The sequence below is a fragment of the Zingiber officinale genome, chromosome 4B (assembly GCF_018446385.1).
Source record: "Zingiber officinale cultivar Zhangliang chromosome 4B, Zo_v1.1, whole genome shotgun sequence".
NCBI classification, from domain to species: Eukaryota; Viridiplantae; Streptophyta; class Magnoliopsida; order Zingiberales; family Zingiberaceae; genus Zingiber; species Zingiber officinale.
The window spans coordinates 47,441,069-47,460,572 of NC_055993.1; the positions used below are offsets into that span (position 1 = coordinate 47,441,069).

The 19,504-nt window shown below is 34.1% G+C and overlaps 1 protein-coding gene across 2 annotated transcripts; it reads right to left on the bottom strand.

The window, feature by feature from the left end:
* Positions 1-243: 243 nt before the first annotated feature.
* Positions 244-18,570, bottom strand: LOC121975026 (ferric reduction oxidase 7, chloroplastic-like). 2 transcript variants are annotated; one of them, XM_042526378.1, is made up of 9 exons: positions 18,295-18,570; positions 18,107-18,203; positions 17,833-18,030; positions 16,864-17,098; positions 9,250-9,577; positions 8,061-8,331; positions 7,532-7,787; positions 7,029-7,452; positions 244-746 (listed from the first exon to the last, which is right to left on the bottom strand). In XM_042526378.1, exons 1-9 carry the CDS (start codon positions 18,521-18,523, stop codon positions 577-579), a joined length of 2,208 nt encoding a protein of 735 aa, XP_042382312.1. In that variant the 5' UTR covers positions 18,524-18,570; the 3' UTR covers positions 244-576. The 2 variants fall into 2 exon arrangements, with proteins under 2 accessions (XP_042382312.1, XP_042382313.1); XM_042526379.1 differs by having other exon boundaries at positions 18,113-18,203; positions 18,295-18,569.
* Between the last annotated feature and the right edge of the window lie 934 nt (positions 18,571-19,504).

Below are 19,504 nucleotides of genomic sequence, written 5' to 3' on the forward strand. Positions count from 1 at the left end.
ACAAAAAGAGAATAGGAACAAATATCAAAATGTCAACTGTAGTACGAAACACTTGTTGGAGATCATTAACTTGTCAACTGTAGTATAATGTGTGTTTCTGTTTATGTTCTTTCAAGTTCGCGGATAATGACACATGTGTCTCAACTATCACTAAGTAATTTTGTTGGAATTTGAATGTCTATTTTTCTTGGTTTTATAGTTCATATGATGTACACTTTATACTATTTTTTATTACATATATAGTAATTTTGGTAAAATGTTCACAATTATACTATTTTTTTACAACAAAAACACTATGGTATAACTAAACAATATTCACTATCTATGGTAGATATTATAGATCCATCCAACTAAATAATATACAATTAGAAAGACAAGATCCAGCTTGAACATAGAAGAAATAATTCTTGGTGGATCCCAGAAACTTCCCTATCTTGTAGTGGAGTAGCCAAAGCTCAAAATGCAAAGTAGCAACTAGCAGACTGACTACTGATCCTATACATAAATCTGGCATACTAATGATGTACTTACTGCATCATGTCTTCCATTTGACTTTTAGTTCAAATGGAAAATTACCTAGAAGTCAAAGCTGTGGCTGTTGAAATGGAAGACTGCCTGATTCCTTTTGCGCTTGATGTTCAGCGACCTGACCTCTTTTGCAACGCTAGTCTGGAGGCCCGGTGGTCCACATACAATGACACCCACATCTATGAATTCCTTTTCCTTCACAAACAAACTGAATAAATCTAGATAAAAAGAAATAAGTTAGTTGTAGATATAGCAGTCATTTTGCAAGCTAGAAGTTGTGTATATTTTCACTCATTGAAAGTGTCAATAACAGGAATCCTTTAACAATGCTAACTGACATTTTGCTCCCTGAAAGTTTTAAGGTTCAGAGAGTTGGATAGTTTGAGGGAAGAAAATTAACTGATAGAGTTTAACGTTTGTTTCTTACAAAAAAAAAAACTGAACTTTCAGAAGTTTGGTAGTACCCAGAATTTGGAGTGGGATCACCAATAATTTTTTTTTTCAAATAATATACTGACTTTTGTTGAATTACGTAGTAGAAAAAACATATGATAGAAGCCTCAAACTACTAAGCAGGTGAACTTTAGAAGAATAAAACATCTACTAATTATAGTGATGTGATAAAAAAAAATGTATGATAATGTTGTCATTAGTATTAAAGATATTGAAAGTGTGCACATGATTTTTTTTTTTTTTCATATTTGTGGGGTTTCATTAAGAGTCAACTCTAAATAACTATTTTTTACATTAGTCTATAAGATGAACTAACAAATTATGTTCAAGATGAATCCCTTAATTTATGTTTTTTTACTGATGATATTTGTTAATGACAAGAATGTAATTAAGCTAGAATTATGGACAAAAGTTTAGAAACTATAGGTTTAAAATATAGAGATCTAAAAATGAATATTTAAAACATTTTAATCACAAGAAAAGAATCAATGGGAAAACAAATCATTAAAAGGCACAAAAAAAAATCAATGGTCAAACTAGAAAGGTGCATGTGGAACCTTGTGCAATGGTTGTGTTCCCTTTTGGCTAAAAGAAAAGTTTTAAAAGCTATGGTGTGATCACGAATTAAAATCTCAAGGCGAGCTAAAGTTTAGGTCCTTGTCTGGCTCAAGATGATGTCATCAATGCCAATATCAGTATCAGAGGTGTGAACAAAGAGGAAAAGAGGATGTCCGTGTTAGAGGAAAAGGAAGAAGATGTGTAAGAGATGAGGAAGCATACCTAGAATGGAGCTGATGATGAAATTTGATGAAGCTAGGATTTCAATTTTGGCAGAGATGAGGAGAAGCTATAAGACAAAGGAGGAGACCATGAAGGTGTGCCAAGTTTTATGGAATCGGTCAATGAAGGAACTACAATTATTCGTCAAGCATATCTAAGATCTCACATGTGAGTGAGTGAAATGAAAAACATTTGTTGGTGAAATTATGCTCCAAATGTTCTAGTCGGCCAATTGAATGATATTAGGGGAGATTAATATGTTTAAGAGATTGTTGGTGCAATCACATCTAAGTGGCAGTTGAGTTCAACCAAGTGGTTTTGATGTTTGAGTAAATGTTTAAGTTGGAAATATATGATGCTTACTGATGAGGTTTGTTGAGTGTGCAAGTGCAAGATTACTTAATAAGGTATTTTAGGTGCAAGGCATAAAGCCTAAGTAGATCCAAGTTGACTGAAAAAGTCCGAGCAAGTCAAGAACCGGATACTTTGCAGATGGAAGTCCAAGAAGGTCAAGAGTAATGCTTAGTGATTGGAAGCTTAGGTGGGTTAAACGAGATACTTAGTAAATGAGGAAGACTTGAAGGTAGTGGCCTCTTAGCACATAAGATCTGGATGCAAGACTTCTTGGCATACGAAGAAGTCCAAGCGTGGCCTCCTGGCACATAACTCATGGTGAGTTGTGAGAGTCAAGTAAACCTATAATTTAGTTTCAAGTTAAACTTGACTTTGGCAAAGACTCAACCTTAGAATTGATTGTAGCCGATGACCCAAATGACTAAAGGTTGAATTGAATTAGCTGCAACCTTCAATTTACTACATGTGAGTCAACTCATGCTAATTTTCTCACAAATAGATTGTTTATGCTTAGGGTGGAGTCGACTAGGCAGTAGTCAACTTAGGCAAGATCATGAGGCAATTGACTAGTTTCTTGATAACAAGATTATCAATGTAATAAAAAAAATGCTAAGATTGTTAAATGGATTAGGTGATGGAGTGCTCTAGTCAACTAGAAATTAATTGAGTCGATTAAAGTACTTGTTGTAAGGTAGAAGGCTGACGCAACCAAGGATTCAATCAATGGTAAAAGCATGAGTCAAGTCAATTGTTTTCGTGCAGAGCAACTATTTTGAGAATGAAATGTAGCTTACTTAAAGGCTAAAAATTGGGACCAACGGGTGCTTGTGAAGATAACTAAAACTACTGAAAGTGTTCATTCTCAACATCAAATGCTCTCGTCTTGTTCTTTTATAGTCTTCATTTTATTGTTCAGCTTAAGGTTTCTACCTTTAAGCTTCCTGCTTTTTCCATTCTTACTTATGCTTATTATTGTCTTATTTGTAAGCAAAAGAAATGTAAAAGATTTTTTTACTTATGAAAGGAGAAAATATAGTGGTATTTGAGGAGTGACTCACCGAATGAGCCATAAGCTATAGAGCTAGAACTAAAACTTCCAAATCACTTAAATTGATGTGTTAGCATTGGTTCAAGTTCTTAATTGTTGCATTCTTATTTTCTCTACGAAATTAACCATACTCTTGAGTTTAAAAACTTGCATTTTTAGTTTTCATCTATTCACCCCCTCCGTATATTGGTTTCAACAAAAACAACTAGGGATTTTTTTACTTATGTATTGAAGTGTCAGGTAGGCTATTAAGAAGTATAACACTTAAAACATTAATATAGCATGGATCAGAATGCTAAGATTGATGTGTGGAGTTAACAAAATAAAAATACTAGTAAGTAAAGCAATTAGGTGTACTTCAATATAACAACAACCAAACTTTCATTCCACCAAGTAGAGTCGACTATATAGATCCTTTTATGCCATTGGACTCGATTGCCCACTATATTTCTCATCTATATTTAAATGAATTTTACCTTATTTTATAGTTGCTAACCATTTTTTCTTTGCTCTCCTTCTTCCTCAATTAATGTGTGTATTTATCATAGTGTCATATCATCTAATTGTGGCATTTATTGGTCACCTAAGTATATGTCTATACCATCTTAAATGTGACTCTTGGAGTTTTCCTTCAATAAATGCAATCCTAACTTTTTCTCAAATATTCTTATTTTTTATCTAACTATCCTTGTATGTCCATATATCCATCTTAATATCCTAATCTTTGTAAATTTCATCTTTTGCTCATATGCTCACTCATAGTCCAATATTCAATTTCATATAATATAGCAGATCTAACTACTGTTTTATAAAACTTCCCTTTAAGCTTTAGTGATACCTTACAATCATAAAGAACACTTTGACACCCTCCTCCATTTTAACCATCCTGCTTATATCCTATGTAAAATATCTCTATCAAATCCTTTATCATTTTATAAAAATAATCCTAGATACTCAAAACTATCATTTATAGGGAACTCATCAATTTTTATCGTAATAACTATCTCGTTACATTTACTACTACTAAATTTAACTTCTAGATATTTATCTTTACTCTACTAAACTCAAAGCCTTTTACTTCTAATATGTCCGCTAAAATTTAAGCTTGACATTTACTCTTTCACATGTCTTGGCTTTGTCCAGTGAGTTCATCCATGACTAGCATAAAAAAATATGGTATTAAAGTTGATCTTTGATATAACCCTATCCTTATAAGAAACTGTTCGATTAATCTACTTGGAGTCTTCATTCTTATCATTACATTCTTATATATATTTTTAATACTTTTACTATATGCTACACAAACACCTTTTTTTATGTAGAATTTTCTCGAAACTCTATTATAATTTCCCTATAGGGAACTCTTGTAATATATAATTTCCCCAAGAACTCTATTATAAGTTTTTTCTAGATTAATAAAATTATGTGTAAGTCTTGTTTCTTTTATTAATACTTTTCAATCAATTGTTTGAGAAGATATATAACTTTATCATAAATCTTTCAAGCATGAATTCAAATTTATTTATAATCACCTTAATTTTTTTTATCATTCTTTCTCAAAATCTTATAGTATGACTCATTAACTTAAGGCCCCTATAATTCACATAATTTTGTATAACTCCTTTATTTTTATATAGGAGATTAAAGTACTTATCCTTCACTGATTAAATATTTTCTTCGTTTTCAATATTAGGTTGAATAACTTCATAAGTCTTTCAATACCTTACTTCCTTAGGCACTACATACCTCTATTGGAATATCATTTGTTTGATCGATTTTCCATTTTGCATCCTATTTAATGTATGTTATACTTTTAAAATTTGAATTCTCTAATAAAAATTAAAATTTCTCTACTCCACTTACTTAAATTTCCTAAGATAAGTTAGTCACCTAAACTTTTATTAAAAAGTTGATAAAAATACATCTTCCATTAATCCTTTATTTCCTCATCATTCACTAGTACACTATTGGATTAATCTTTAGTGCAGCTTATTTGGGTTAGATCACTTGTTTTCATCTCTCTCACTTTGTCTATTCTATGTTATCCATTTTTCCTTCTTTTGTATTAGACTATTGATACAAGTATTCAAAAGCTTCATTCTTAGCTTCATCCACTGCTTTCTTGGTTACTCCATACTTTTTTTTAAAAAAAAAAACATTCTTATAAGTGTACAATAACTTATAGGTTATTTATTTTTTTCAATTTTTTTATACTTCCTCATTCCACCACATAGATATTTTATTTGGTGGTGTCCATCCTTTTGTTACCGAATACATTCTTAGCTACTATTTTCAAATTTAATATCATCTTATTCCATATCGTATTTGACTCTCTATGTATTTCTCCTAATACTTATGCTCCGACCCTCTCCATAATGATACTTTACTTTCCATCCTTTACTTCCACCACTTGATCCTAAAAGCCATGCATATTTTCCTTCTACTAATGCTATGCTAAAGGCGTGTCTCTAGTGCCACTAATTTGTGTTGGTTATGACCTTGCAATATTTACAAAAAATATTTATCCATTTTCCTGGCCATATAAAAGTAAATTTTGTGACTTATTATTTTCACTTTTAAACGTAACATTCTTCTCTTTTCATAAAAAAAGTATTAGCTACTATAAGTCCATATGCTATCACAAAATCTAATATAGATTTTTTTTTTATTTCTTGTTGTAAAATTATAATCCTCATACACATTATCATATTCTTCATAAGAAAATAGATTGAGATAATGCTAACATTTTCAAAGATGTTCAATAGATTTTGTAATTAGAACAATTGAATTTATTCAAGTGGGATGTGAAAAGGTGAAGGGAAGCCATATAAAATATTCATTAATGTAATAAAAAAAATTAATTAATTTAAGAGTCATTAGTGATATCGGCTTGCAAAAGGGCTCAATAAAGGGAAGGTAGAAAACTTATCTAGCAAATTTCAAATATTTGGGTTAATATGGATAAATGTGGCATGATGATATAGAATTTTAGTGGCACAAAATAAGTTAAAATCATCATCCGCACAGTTCCATTTGTTGAACTTTTGCGACATCACTAGGTCATCTATTTATTCAAATGGATTTTTCTCTACTACAATACTATCTAGTTTTGAGGAAGTGTGTAATCTTCATTATTTACTAATATAGTCTTAGATTTATGCAAAATGAATATGTGTTATGAATGACATTAATGTATCAATTATTCAGATAAAATGTGATTAAAATTGATTAATTGATATCCCTCAAAAGCTCAAACTATTAGGAAACGTACCAATTGTACTTTGATTATTCAAGTTGGGAGAAAAATATTTCTTTTTAATTGAAGAGAATACAACTTATGTATTTAACCCACTACCTCAAATACTAAGTAAATATATGACTAGATAATATGAAGAAAGCCTACACTAAGTACTTCAAAAGGCATTATTCTTTCTTAGTGTTAGAATATTGTAACATAATAACTAGGGGTATTATTGTAATTATACTGTATATCCTTCTCTATATAAGTCAATAACTCCGTGGTGTCTAATACACGGTTTTCTCTTAACACTTACAATATGAAAGCCCTCGAGTGTAGATCAACTGATTGGATGACAGATCCAATCCAAGCACAACAACATAAGACATCAATATTATGTTAAGATTGATAAACTAATCATTTAATTATCTCAAATTTTTTTACTCTTAAGAAAGGAACCCGTGTATGTATATGTGCTTAATAAAGGGTTCCTTTGGTGACCTTTGCGCCATTATGACAGACCTCCTTTAGTTTGTATATATGCATGTGTTTAGTGTAGTTTGATGGAACTATAGAATTAACATCTATAAGTATAACAAAGAGTCGTGCAAGAAGTAGAAACCTTACCATGGAAATCTGGTCGGCGTCCATATTGAGGGGAAAGCATGCTTGTAAAATCGACATGAGGCAGGGTGCTTTCCTCATTATGCAGCACACTTTTGTTCTCATCCTTTTCAATCCACTTTGCATTACCTGAATTCTTCTCCCAGTGGTTCCATAAGAACAATACAATTCCTCCAAAAACAACAGCACCAGCAACCATGCATAGAGTAAACAAGAGTCCACGATACCACCACGCATAAATTCCAAAAGGACCTATATAGTATTTTTCCACCAAACCAAATAGCAGAATGAAGCCGAGTGTAGATACTGCATAGTATATTGCAGAACAAAAGGTGTTCCCTGTGCCAACCAAACATGACATGCTCTTTCCATTGATAGTGAAGATGGAGGCAGGCTTCACATCTTCATGAACAAGATTGCCCTCTTCCTGAAATAATTAAGATGTAGAACATAGAAAGTAGAACAATTATCAAGAAAAAAGAACAGTTTAATAGACTGAGTAGTACCAATGGAGGTTCAGATTCTTGAGTGACATAAGCGAGTAGATCCAGATGCAATTTGTCAAAGCAAGATGATGAAATGCACTGTTCATTAAGAACTGAAAGAAGAGAAAGCTCCTTGGATTTCTTTACAGACCAAATAACAAGCACATTCTGGGGGAGGCATGGTTTGCCTTCATTGATTCGCCGACATATGTCACTTATAATAGCCAAAAATGGTGTAATGCCAATTCCTCCAGCTACCAAGATAAGATTCTTGTACCTGGGAGTTAGTAAATAATCAGTTGTGTGAAAATCTTTTGTTTTCTTTTGCAGATGGCTTGTATTTGATATTGTATATATAAAATGTCTTACTTTACCTTCTTTTATGCCCTTATTCTTTGTTGTTTCATTTTGAAAAAAAAAAAATTTACAAGGGCATGGAAATTGTTTATGGATGTAGTAGTAAAACCAAGACTTGGTAAAATTAACAAATGGGGTTCACTAGGAGGCATTTCATGTTAATCTGTCACAGGAAGTCACAGGAGAGACTTACATCAAATGGTATGGTACCTCATGACCATAAGGTCCTTCAATAGAGGCAGTTATCTTATTAGCTTTTGAGTTAATGTTACTTTCTTGTTGCTCTGGTGAATCCGTGATTAGGCAACACAGTTTGTCTGTCCATTCACCAAGAACTTTTATAAGAATAGATAGATGGTAGCTACCATCCATTGGACTGGAGGAAACGCTGAAGGGATGCCATTGCAGCCATGACAACTCTCGAACTTGAAGGAAAATAAAACTTAGTGCATTATACCGAAGGCCTGCATAGTTTAACCAAGTGCTCATTAGGAAACCACAGGAGAGCTAATAAAACTATAAGACCAATCAATTTTAGAGGAAATTATTACAACATTTAGATTTAGTCACACATTGCCAATGGTTTGCTAATTGAGATGAATAGTCTATTATCTTTTGTATTTAATAAAGAAATAGTTTATTATCATAATTAACCTACTGCATGTTATGCACGAGGTTATTAAACATCAAATTAGTGGATTTCTAATAATTAATGTCGTAGTAGAATTAGTTATACTTTGTCATTTTTAGGATTAAACTTTGGGCTGTTGACTTGGGAACCTATTGAGTGGCAAAAGTTATAACAATCCAAATTAATAGATATCAGAAAAAATGGGTAATATTATGGCTGTTCAAGTCTAGAGGGGTCTATTAGCATGTGATTTGGGGCTCATTTTTATGCCCCTCTTTCAATACTGTTAATTTAATTTGGATCAGCAAAGAGGTATAAACGATCTAAACTACTGATAATTTTCTTAAAAGATAAACTTTGCATTCTAATAAGGAAATAGTTCAGGATATTTAATTTATATCAAGAAATATTCTCAGTTTGGACTTTATTGGGACATTGAAAAAAGATAACATTCTTCTCAAGCTGAAAGGGACAAGTTAAGAACCATCTCTCCTCTTGTGGTTTAGCCCAATATCAGTATATCACTAATCAACACTTAGCTAATCATTTATCAAATTACATCTATGCTATCCAATTCCATGCATCCTCATTCTCTTAAATGAATTAATCTACTCTGCATTTCAAAGTAATTATATACTCTTTTTTAATATTTTAGACAGAGAGAGTATTCTCGATATAAAGAGCAGAGATAAATGATGACCTTCACAATTAAAGAGTTAACCTTCACAATTAAAGAGTTAAGGAATTTTACTTGCTGGTTTTGAGAAAACAAGTTCCACAGTTCCACATGGCCTGCAAACTGCTGAAAGGACATCCACATTTGTTCTTGATTGACAGAATCTAAGAAAACGATCCAGTACAAAAAGGAAAATTGCAGCAGCAGCTATGCTGAAAACGAAGTCCCCAACATGCAAGGCTAGGAATATAACAAAGATCACATACAGTTGATGAGTGTAAAAGAAGAGCTCAAAGTAGTTCTTCCTCACAGGATGAAATGATGTAACCCACATAAATAAACCAGCTAGCAGACTAATAACACCTGGGAGATTGGCAACACCCACTTCCTTCCACTCTAGAAGCTGCAGCAATGTTAAATTGATTGAAATAAAGGAAGAAGAAAAAACTCTCTTATTACAAGTTAGTTTCATTATATTGAAGCATTTATTGACAAACATTAATTCCAAAATCTTAAACTGGTTGATAAATTTATGGTTTAATAAACAGGAACAAGCAAACCATGAGTTCAAAATGTTAAAGTGACTACAACTATTTATGTATGAGCCAAATAACTGAAAAAGCAAACTAGAATTGTGTGAAACAAATGTTGAAGTGTCTTCTGTTATGTCACTGTTCTTTAAACAAGATAGTTAATGAATCTTAATGTTATAGACAATTCTGATCCACATATATATTGATAGTTATTGCATTAAATTAAAGTGAATTTATATAGTGATCGTAGTGTTTGTATAAATGTTGAAACCCTGCGTTATTTTGTATCCAAGCCTTTAGCATCTGAATTATCTTGTAAATCTTCTTTGCACAAATTTCATACAAGTTTTTCTCTTGTACTTGCTTTTTCTTCTTCATTCTTCTTCTCCTGGTTAGAGATTGCCAGATAGTGGTAAATTGTTAGCCATTATTTGAAAAAGTGTTGAACATTAAGACTTAAGCTGGTACCTTCCTTTCTTCACAAGTACCAAAGCCTAGAGGAGGGTTGATAACAATTATACTTCTTATATTACTATTGCTAATGGTTAGTGAGGTCACACGATCAATTAGCAGCAGAATAAAAACACACTCAAGAATTTAAGCATACCACAAAGCTAATGCAGGCATATAATATGGTTTGGAATTCTCGTTCCTACTCCACGACCTACGATTCACCAATGAGTCACTCTCAGAAAGCCCATTATCTTTTTCCTTTATAGAAAAGCCTCTAACAACATGAACATACACTTGAAGATTAAGAGGAAGGCTAAGGAGAAGACATTGGAAAGGCCTAAAGCCAACTCACCACAGATCAGTCGATTGTCTAGTCAACAGAACCCCCACAGAAACATTCTGTCTGGACTTAGTTCCAGTAGAATCGAACCCGACTACGATGATCATGATCAAGTTTCTCCAAAGTTGAGATATGCCCTCTCCCAATAGTAGATCTCTCATCTTTCATAAATAACAAGCAAAGCTTACCATCTACAAATTAACTTTGTCGCTATGGTCATCTCCTATCATGTTACTCATCCCTCGGATGCACCAATTCATCGGGTTGCTCCACATGTCATACTTCACATATGTAGTTCACCTTCACCATTATCATCAATGTTGTACTTTAATGCTCCTCATCTTCTGGCCCCTCAGATGTTTTATATCATCCTTTTTCGATCTCTACGAACCTTAAGCCACATAGTTGCCAACTTAGTCTACATAGTTGCCAACTTAGTCTTGCCATGTCATGCTCCACGAACTGCTCCATCACCATCTCAGTGCTTCTTATCATGTGGTCCCTCGATTATTTCATGCAACCTTCTTTGATCTATATGGACATCCAAGTTACTTAGCGAGTCACCTTGGCCGCACTAAGTCGTCATCATCATCATCACTTAACCTTGTCAAGTCACAAGCTCTTCAAGTTCATTGTGTGTTTTGTCAAGTCTCTACACAACTCAAACACACACATATCAGATCTAGTTAGACCTAACATAAACCCTTTCCACAAACATCAAAACCCAAGAAAACCCAAGGTCAAACACAACCACTTGGGATATGATTACACTAACAAAGTTTTCGTTCAAGATCTTTTGGTAATAAGTCAAGATTCTAACATAGTTCAGATTCGTAGTTCTACTCTATGACCTATTGACTTGTAAGGTAAGTCATCCCTCGAAATTCCATAAAAGATAAAGTTCTCTATCTAGTAGGTGGAGAAACCTCATATAAAAATCTTTATTTGTCTCTTTATAAAAATATGGAAATTAAAGCACAAAAGAAAATAACAACTGAAAACAAGAAAATAAACCATTTTAGAGAAACCTCTCCTTCAGGTCCTCAAGCACACCTCTGGAAAGTAACAACAAAGAAGAGAAAGAAGATTGAGAGTTTGTGATGATGAAGTTTGAAGTTGTATCACTCTCTTATTTATACTTGCAATATGCAAGACTCAGTTGACCCAAATTTACTTAATAGTAGACTAAAACACTAAATTTGAAAATTTATTTGTAACAACTATTTCTTCTCCAATTGAATCAAAGTTTATCCAATCAACTAAATCTTCATCAATTGACTCAAAACAATATCAATTGACTTTAAAAAGCATCAGTCAACTCAACTCAACTCAACTCAACTAGATAACCACTAACCTTTTCAACTAATAACTATGTCTTCAGTCAACTCTAATTTATAACAGTCTACCCCAACCTTTGTTAGTAAACTCATCTGGATAATTCCTTAACCTTTTCTTCTAATGATTATGTCATCAGTCAACTCAATTAATGCTCAATCAACTTACCTAAATGCGACCTATTTGTTGATGAATTGGCTTTAGGTGATTCCACTCAAATCTTGTCACCATGAACCTTAGCTTGCAAATAACAAGTCTTGAGTTAACTCACAACCATTCTGGTTGAGTCAACTTAATAAATATTAGTCAATTGAATTTTAGTTCAATCAACTCTACTTAGAACATAATGTTTTTGTTCTCGAGTAGACCTTTTATAGTCGACTACCGGGTTGACTCAACTACTAATCAACTAAATCTACTCGACTTTGAGTTTATTTGTTAACTTGGATCCAAAATACCTATTCTCTATTCAAGCACATAGCTATGTAGAATTTTTTTTTACCCAAAATCACATTCACTCATACTCTCATCTCACATGTCTTCATGCTAATGATTCTCCTCCCTCGAGTCTTTCTCAACAAGCATTTAGCCTTTAGAAGTATTCAAGCTCCCCTACCTTGACCTACTTTTGAATCCAACTTTATTTGAATCATTGAACCATTAACCCAACATCTTCATAGACATGTGTATCTTTCTCAACACTTGTAAAACAAAAAGCTACCTACTCCACAATAAATTGGCTAAGAGGTTGCCTCCAAAACTTCTTTTACCAAAGACCTCTTCCATTTCTATCAACACCTGACACTCTTTTCAGGTGTGAAAAATATCTAATTAGCCTTCAGCTATTTGACCTTCATCCATCTTCAAGTATCTAGTCATATAACCTAGTTGGAATTCTTCTATCTGTCAAGTATGCAGTCATCTTGACCCATTTGCGTACTTCTTCCATCTACCAAGCCATCCACATCTACACCTATAGTTCCTATCGAGTTCATGCTCTGGATTCTCGACATTCATTAGAATAACATAAATTAGGGGGAAAAAATCAATTACCTCAAATTCATCCATACTTAGGGGATGACTGCACTAACAATCTCCCCGTCAACTTAGATAACCTAAGGTATGATTATAACACAAATCATCCCCTTAACTTAAACTTCATAGGGTATGATTATGCTAGCAATAGCTATTGATGCAACACATGCATTTGATTGGTTAAGAAAAATCTTTCAAATTTGCAACAAAATTAATCTTCACCATCTATCATAATTATGATAGCATGTCAACATTACAATGACCAAAAATCATATCTTCCATGTAAGATCCAAAAAACTTAAAAACTTTGGAGGTGAAAGAAATTTATCAATACCACAACACTAGAAAATAAAGTGTCGATAGATAGAGATAATGGAGGACAAGGTTGCTTATTAGCAGTAGAGGTGAGGATGCTATTGATGAGTGTATTTCATATAGGATTTTTATTAGTATTTTGCACTCATCTTGTGATATTCTAAGAGCATATTTTGCATGGCTTGTTCCCTTTTAGTATTGTTTCACTACTTGCTTGTTCAGAGATCTGCTCTTCTACTTTTTTATTGCTAGGATGAAGAATCAGAGCTAAAAGGGAATAATAGGAACCTTGGAATGAAAACATCAAGCAAGGATTATGCTCTAGCCATGTTCCAAGGCACGAGCGTATTCCTCGGGACGAAAAAGAATGAAGACTGAGTAGCCGTGGAGGTCCTAGAATTCCACACGGCCTGGTCGTGTGTTTTTCACATTGCCATGCAATGTGTCTGTTGGAGGTCCCACAATTCCATACGGCCGTGCGCCAACTCTTACCGAGGTCCCAGAACTTCACATGACCCAGTTGTGTTCCAGTACCTACCGAAGCTTAGAATTTCACACAGTCGTGTGGCCCTACTGTAGGAATTTCCAAATGGTATTTTTACTAGGGAGTATCCCTTTGATATGTAGACACTCATTTTCTTTCCATGGGTTGATATATTTGTATTTCTTAATATCTCTGATTTAATTGTTTGTGGTCCCTTTCCACTGTGCATACTCGAACTCGAAGTCAAAAGCATGTTTTCATATCCCAAGGGGTGAAAGGAAGGACCGAAAGGTGAACTCAATCCTCCAACCTGTAGAATACCGAAACGTGGGGGTCAGCCACGAAAGTAGGTTGGGTTGCCACGAGGATTCCCTAGACTTTCACGAAGCTTAATAGGTTCGTCTCAATTCGACGTTACGCAGTAAGGGAAGGCAACTCGAGAATCGTGGGGCATCGTGACAGGAGTGTTTGGGATTTTCGAGCCGCAAAAATCGCTTTTTGCGTTGCGGAAACCTCGAAATTCCATGCCACCGGATCCGTGCGAAGAAAATAATTTCAAAAAACTTTACGTATACGAGTTTCTAAACCTAGATCTACTCTAGATCTACATGGTAGAGAGATTACCCTTGATGCGAAGCCCTTCGCTTATCCCGCTCGTCCAAGTTTGCCGGATCTCGAGAGTGTTCAAGTGGACACTCCTCTATACGTATCCACACGAACGATTAGGTGGAGAAAAACCAAACAAAAGGTGTGCTAGCACATTTGAAGGTTCGGCCAAGGTGGAGGAGAGGGAGAAGAAGATGAGAGGAGGAAGAAGAAGGAGGTTACAAAACCAAAATGAAACTCACACAATGAGTTAAAGTGGCCAGCCACTTCAAGGAAGGCTTTTAAACCTCCATGGGATATCAAGAGTCACAACTCTTGATCTCCCTCATGAGGTGGCACACACATGTGCTAGCCTTGATGATGTGGCACATCATAATTAGCCCACTCGATGCCAACTCACAAATGAGGTGGCAATGGTCAAGTCAAACTTGACCTTTCATCTTCCTCTCAAGTCAAGTCAAACATGACCACTTCTCTCCCATGGTTGATCAAATCTAACCATTGGTTCAAGTCAATTTTAATTTAATGAATCTCTATTCATTGAATTAAATTGGCTCAATGAGTCTAAGTCCAAATTAGACTCATTTAACACATGAACCAAATTGAGTCCAACTCAATTAGTTTACTTTGGATTACTCTTAATCCAATTTGGTTCATCACATGAACCTAATCCTCTTGGTTCATCAAATGAACCTAATCTCCATCTAATCGCCCTTTGTGTGTGACCCTATAGGTTCTTGTAACGTTGGCAATGCTCCTAAACCCATTTAGAAGCATAAGTAATGAGCGGTATCTAGCTACACATCATTACTACCCAAGTTACAAGAATGTTGAGATCCAACATCACCTTGTGACTACTAATTGTGACTCTTCACAATATGTGGCAATGTCCTTCTATCCTTGACATCTAGATTGATCAATGTGAGGCATAGACCGTGGCATCCTCTAATCAATCTAAATCTTGAATTCCAAGTAGACTCACTCAATCAAATGAGCTCAATATCTCATATTGACTCATTTGGGCATGGCCATGCACTTAGTGGTCTCACTCTATCAAGAATATCGATGTCTCTCCCGTCATATAGGAGGGATAGATCCCATCTACATCACTCACATCCCTCCGCATAATTTGTTACATACCCAGTAATCGCCTTTATAGTCCACCCAGTTACGGGTGACGTTTGACAAAGCCAAAGTATGCAACTCCTTATGTAGGGAACTATGGTGACTTCAGGTCCAAGGACTAATAGTCATACTAATAGCCACATGAGAAAGTATATGACACTCATATAACAATCCATAATACTTTCTCATGGCGGGTCATTCAGTATACATTCTCCAATGCATACCCATGTGTCAACTTGATATCTCTATATCCATGACTTGTGAGATCATGTCATCGAGTTGACCTACATGCTAGTCTCGTCGCATTAACATTGTCCCTGAATATTAATACTTGACTAGGAATGATTAAGAATAGTGTTCCCTATATCATCTCGCAATCGATTCAACCAATCGATTGATATAGGTAAGAACCTTCTACTCTAGGACGCTATTATACTTAGTTATTTGACACCAATACAAGTAAGTATAATAACCATAAACAAATGCCTTTATATATATAAGAAATATGATACAACGAGTCCATAAAACAATCATCAAATGATTGGCTCTAGGGCTCTAACTAACAGGAGCCTCCATGAGAAAGCGGTTCTTCAACAATGTTGCCCTAAAAGTAGACATCGCGTTTGGGCATATACACCGTCGTAGTTCCAAAAGATCACATCAGGTAAATCGGGATTGTCTACCTACGCAAACAACCGATGAGAATTAGGAAATCAAATATAGGTTAGGGTGTCTACAGTCATTGTGGTGAAACTAAAGTCCTAGGATCACTTCTTAAGATCAGATTTTCTCTCTAGAAACTTTTCCTCGTGATTTTCTCTGTTTTCTAAAGACTTTCATAACTTTCAGATTCTCTAGATAACTATTTTTACATTAAAGATCGTTACTCCATTTTCAGTTCTCGTGGGATCAATACTTTTATTACTTGACGACGACCGTGTACTTGCGATGTGCGACACATTAGCTATCTTGTATGACATTCTTACGAGGCCATTTTGCGTCCCTAGGGGAGCTCCACATGTGCTATACATGAGGATGAGAGGAAAGGAGATAAAAGGATTAGGAGGATAAGGGCTAGGTTAGTAACTCACGGGAATATCTCTTTGGAAAATTCTAAAAGAGTAGCATTAATACTATGTCAAATTTAAGGAATGGGAGAAAACATTGCTATGTTATACTCAACATAAAAACCCTAAACAAGTTTAGTTCTATATAAATGACTCATCTTATTTAAATAAGTGTTTTATTTAAAACATAGGCATTATACTAGGTATGCCTTTAAACTAGATTGTTTCCTATATTTTTATCAAAGTAAAATTCTCTATTCCATAGGAAGCAAACATCACCCAAATAGATAGCAATTTTGATAGTGATAAAGGATTCAATAAAAGCAATATCTAAAGTATGTATAGATGCTATAGTGATGTTGTTAGGTGAAAAAAATTCACTATAGACAAACTCACTTGCTGTAGGAGGCGCCCTTGAAGTGCCCATGCAGCCACATAGAGGAGGCCATGTATGGTAAATATAACCATTGTGAGATGTCCAAGCCACACATGGTATCTAGTAGCATGCTCAAAAGGGATGTCTATTAAACGAAGAAGAATGGAACCCCTGGCAACTGGCAAAAACAAAAACACCAAGCAAAACAACCCTATTGAGCCGAACTGAGCCCCAGTAATCTCCAAGAAAAAGTACCTATAAGTTTGAAAAAACTCCTAAATTAGAGGTCAAGAACACATTGAATTAGCATAAATTTGCTTAAAAATAATAGACAATGAAATATATAGAAACATCTTATGATACTGCATACTGTTATGAACCCAAATAATTAGCATCACCGAGAATTATTTCAACAAGATTGCAATGAGGTCTTTGAGGGTTGTTTTACTCTTCAATTATATCATGTACCGATAATTATCTTTCCGTAACATGCTTCAAAAGGTTCGTAGCTTCTCATAAAAGGGCATCCAACTAGATCAAGAAATTGGAACATGGAATGGGAGTTTGATTATATGCTTTGAGTGTATCATAAGCCATTAAATTCTTCAACAAGAAATTGGAACATGGAACAGGAGTTCAATTAGAGCCATTCAATTATTTCTTTATTGATAGCTTCTCCAATCCTGGTGTGGTTTTATTTGCATGTAAACCACTTGGTCAAGTGTTCTCTCTTTCAATCATCCAGACAAGAAAGTCAAAACATAGATTAATCTGATTCAAAATAGGCAAGTTGATCTAGCCCTTTTGATATTCTATACATAAATTAGATTCTTATCAAATAACTTGAGCTTTGAGGATTATACGAACCATTTTAATCTTTACACAAATGTGCACACCTAAAATTTTGTGTTATAAGCCATCATTAAAAATGAAGAATTTATACAAGAAACAAAATTGCACTTATAAACAAAACTGTTAAGCTAACATACAGTTTCTCATTTGATGGCAAGGGCAACATCGAAACTGTGCTCTGGTTCTCGATGATACGAGCAGTGACTGTCCACAAAATATAGATTGAAAACAAGAGTACCCCTATAAACTCAGCAGCAGAAACAACACCAAAAGGACCGTCCACAATAACCGGAAATGTCCAAAGACGAAACCTGGGTAACTTCCCACTATTCTTCCTGATAATTAAAGAAGCCATCATCGATTCTAAAATCTCGCAAACGTACAACAGGAATTCAATCAAAAAATTCATACGCGTACTCAAATTGGCATCTTGGGAAAGCAATTATGTAGACAAACGCGAGAAGGGTGATGACAAGGATCGGTCCGCTGAAACCAAGGAAGATACTTCCTGCAATTTATACTTTATCTGTTATAGCCAAAAAAAAAAAAAAAAAATCATCTGCATCGAAGGCAAATCCAAGAGCAGAAGAACGGTTTGCCTGTGATCCCAAAAAGGGTGCTTTCGGTTAATTTTGCCCATCGTGAGAACAAACCCATGACGGTGTGGGTGGGGAAGAAAAATATGACAACGACCCAGAGAATGAAGATGAGCCACATGAGGGATTTGAGAAGAAGCCTGGCCAGAGAGCGAAGGAAGGAGGTGGGCTTGGATCCGCCATGGTCGACAAGGTTTTGCTCCTTTGCAAGGAGGGGTTGGTGTTCAGCCATGGACGTAGTGCTTCAGAATTGAGCATCTTCTTAAGACGGACCTCAACTTCATTTTATACTCCCTAAAGGATGAATAAAATATGTTGCAAATTGCAATCAGGTGTGTACAGTTAGCGTAAGAGATTATAGTAAAAAATTAATATTTATTAATTCATCTCTTTATCATTTTTTTTTTTTGAAGTATTTCTCTTTTTATTTCTTCTATATTTTCACGCATATATTTTTTAAATAATTATTCATTCAAAATCGCACTTTCTACCCTATATTTTTTTAAATTACTCACTCGTTATTCTTTTTTTTTTTACTTCTTTAGGATCATGTTCGTTTGGCTAAAATTATTATAAGAATCTAAAATTCTAAAATTAGAAAAGAAAAATATATAATGACTCTGTGGGGTACAAGAAATGCATAATTCTATTTATTTGTGAATTTCAGTTCAGATACGTGTAATAATTTTATCCATAATTATTATTTAAAATTGCTATATAAATCCAAAATATTCAAAATTTAAAAAGAATGCAAATAATGACTTTATAAGGTCCGAAGAATGCCTCTTGTTTGTGAATTTAGACTAGTACAAATCCATATAACAGGTCTGCCTAAAATTTTTAGATGAACCTAAAATATTCTAAATTTTGAAAAGATTGCATATAATGAATCTATAAGATCTAAGGGACGCATATGATTGTTTGTTTGTGAGTTTTGGTTAGTTTTTATCCATGTAATAGTTTTGATCAAAATTGTTACATTAATCTAAAATGTTCAATTTTTTTTTTAAAAAAATGCATATTACTTCATAGGGTGTAGGAAACACGTAGAAGTACTTGTTCGTTTGCTTGTTTATTTTTTTTTTTTTTGATAAGTTAAAAAATATATAAATAATAAATATAAGACTACACAATAATGGAATTAGAAGTTATTCATGTATGATAAAGTATTAGATCCGAATACTTCTAATGTTATATATATATATATAGACCT

Bases quoted from the DNA above. Each gene is read 5' to 3' on its own strand.
- LOC121975026 (XM_042526378.1), bottom strand. From the start codon at position 18,523: ATGGCTGAACACCAACCCCTCCTTGCAAAGGAGCAAAACCTTGTCGAC. The intron at 18,031-18,106 runs GTATGAATTTTT...TTTAATTATCAG, and splicing joins AGATGCCAATTTGAGTACGC to GAAGAATAGTGGGAAGTTAC. The intron at 9,578-16,863 runs GTGAGTTTGTCT...ACATTGCTGCAG, and splicing joins AAGGGCGCCTCCTACAGCAA to CTTCTAGAGTGGAAGGAAGT.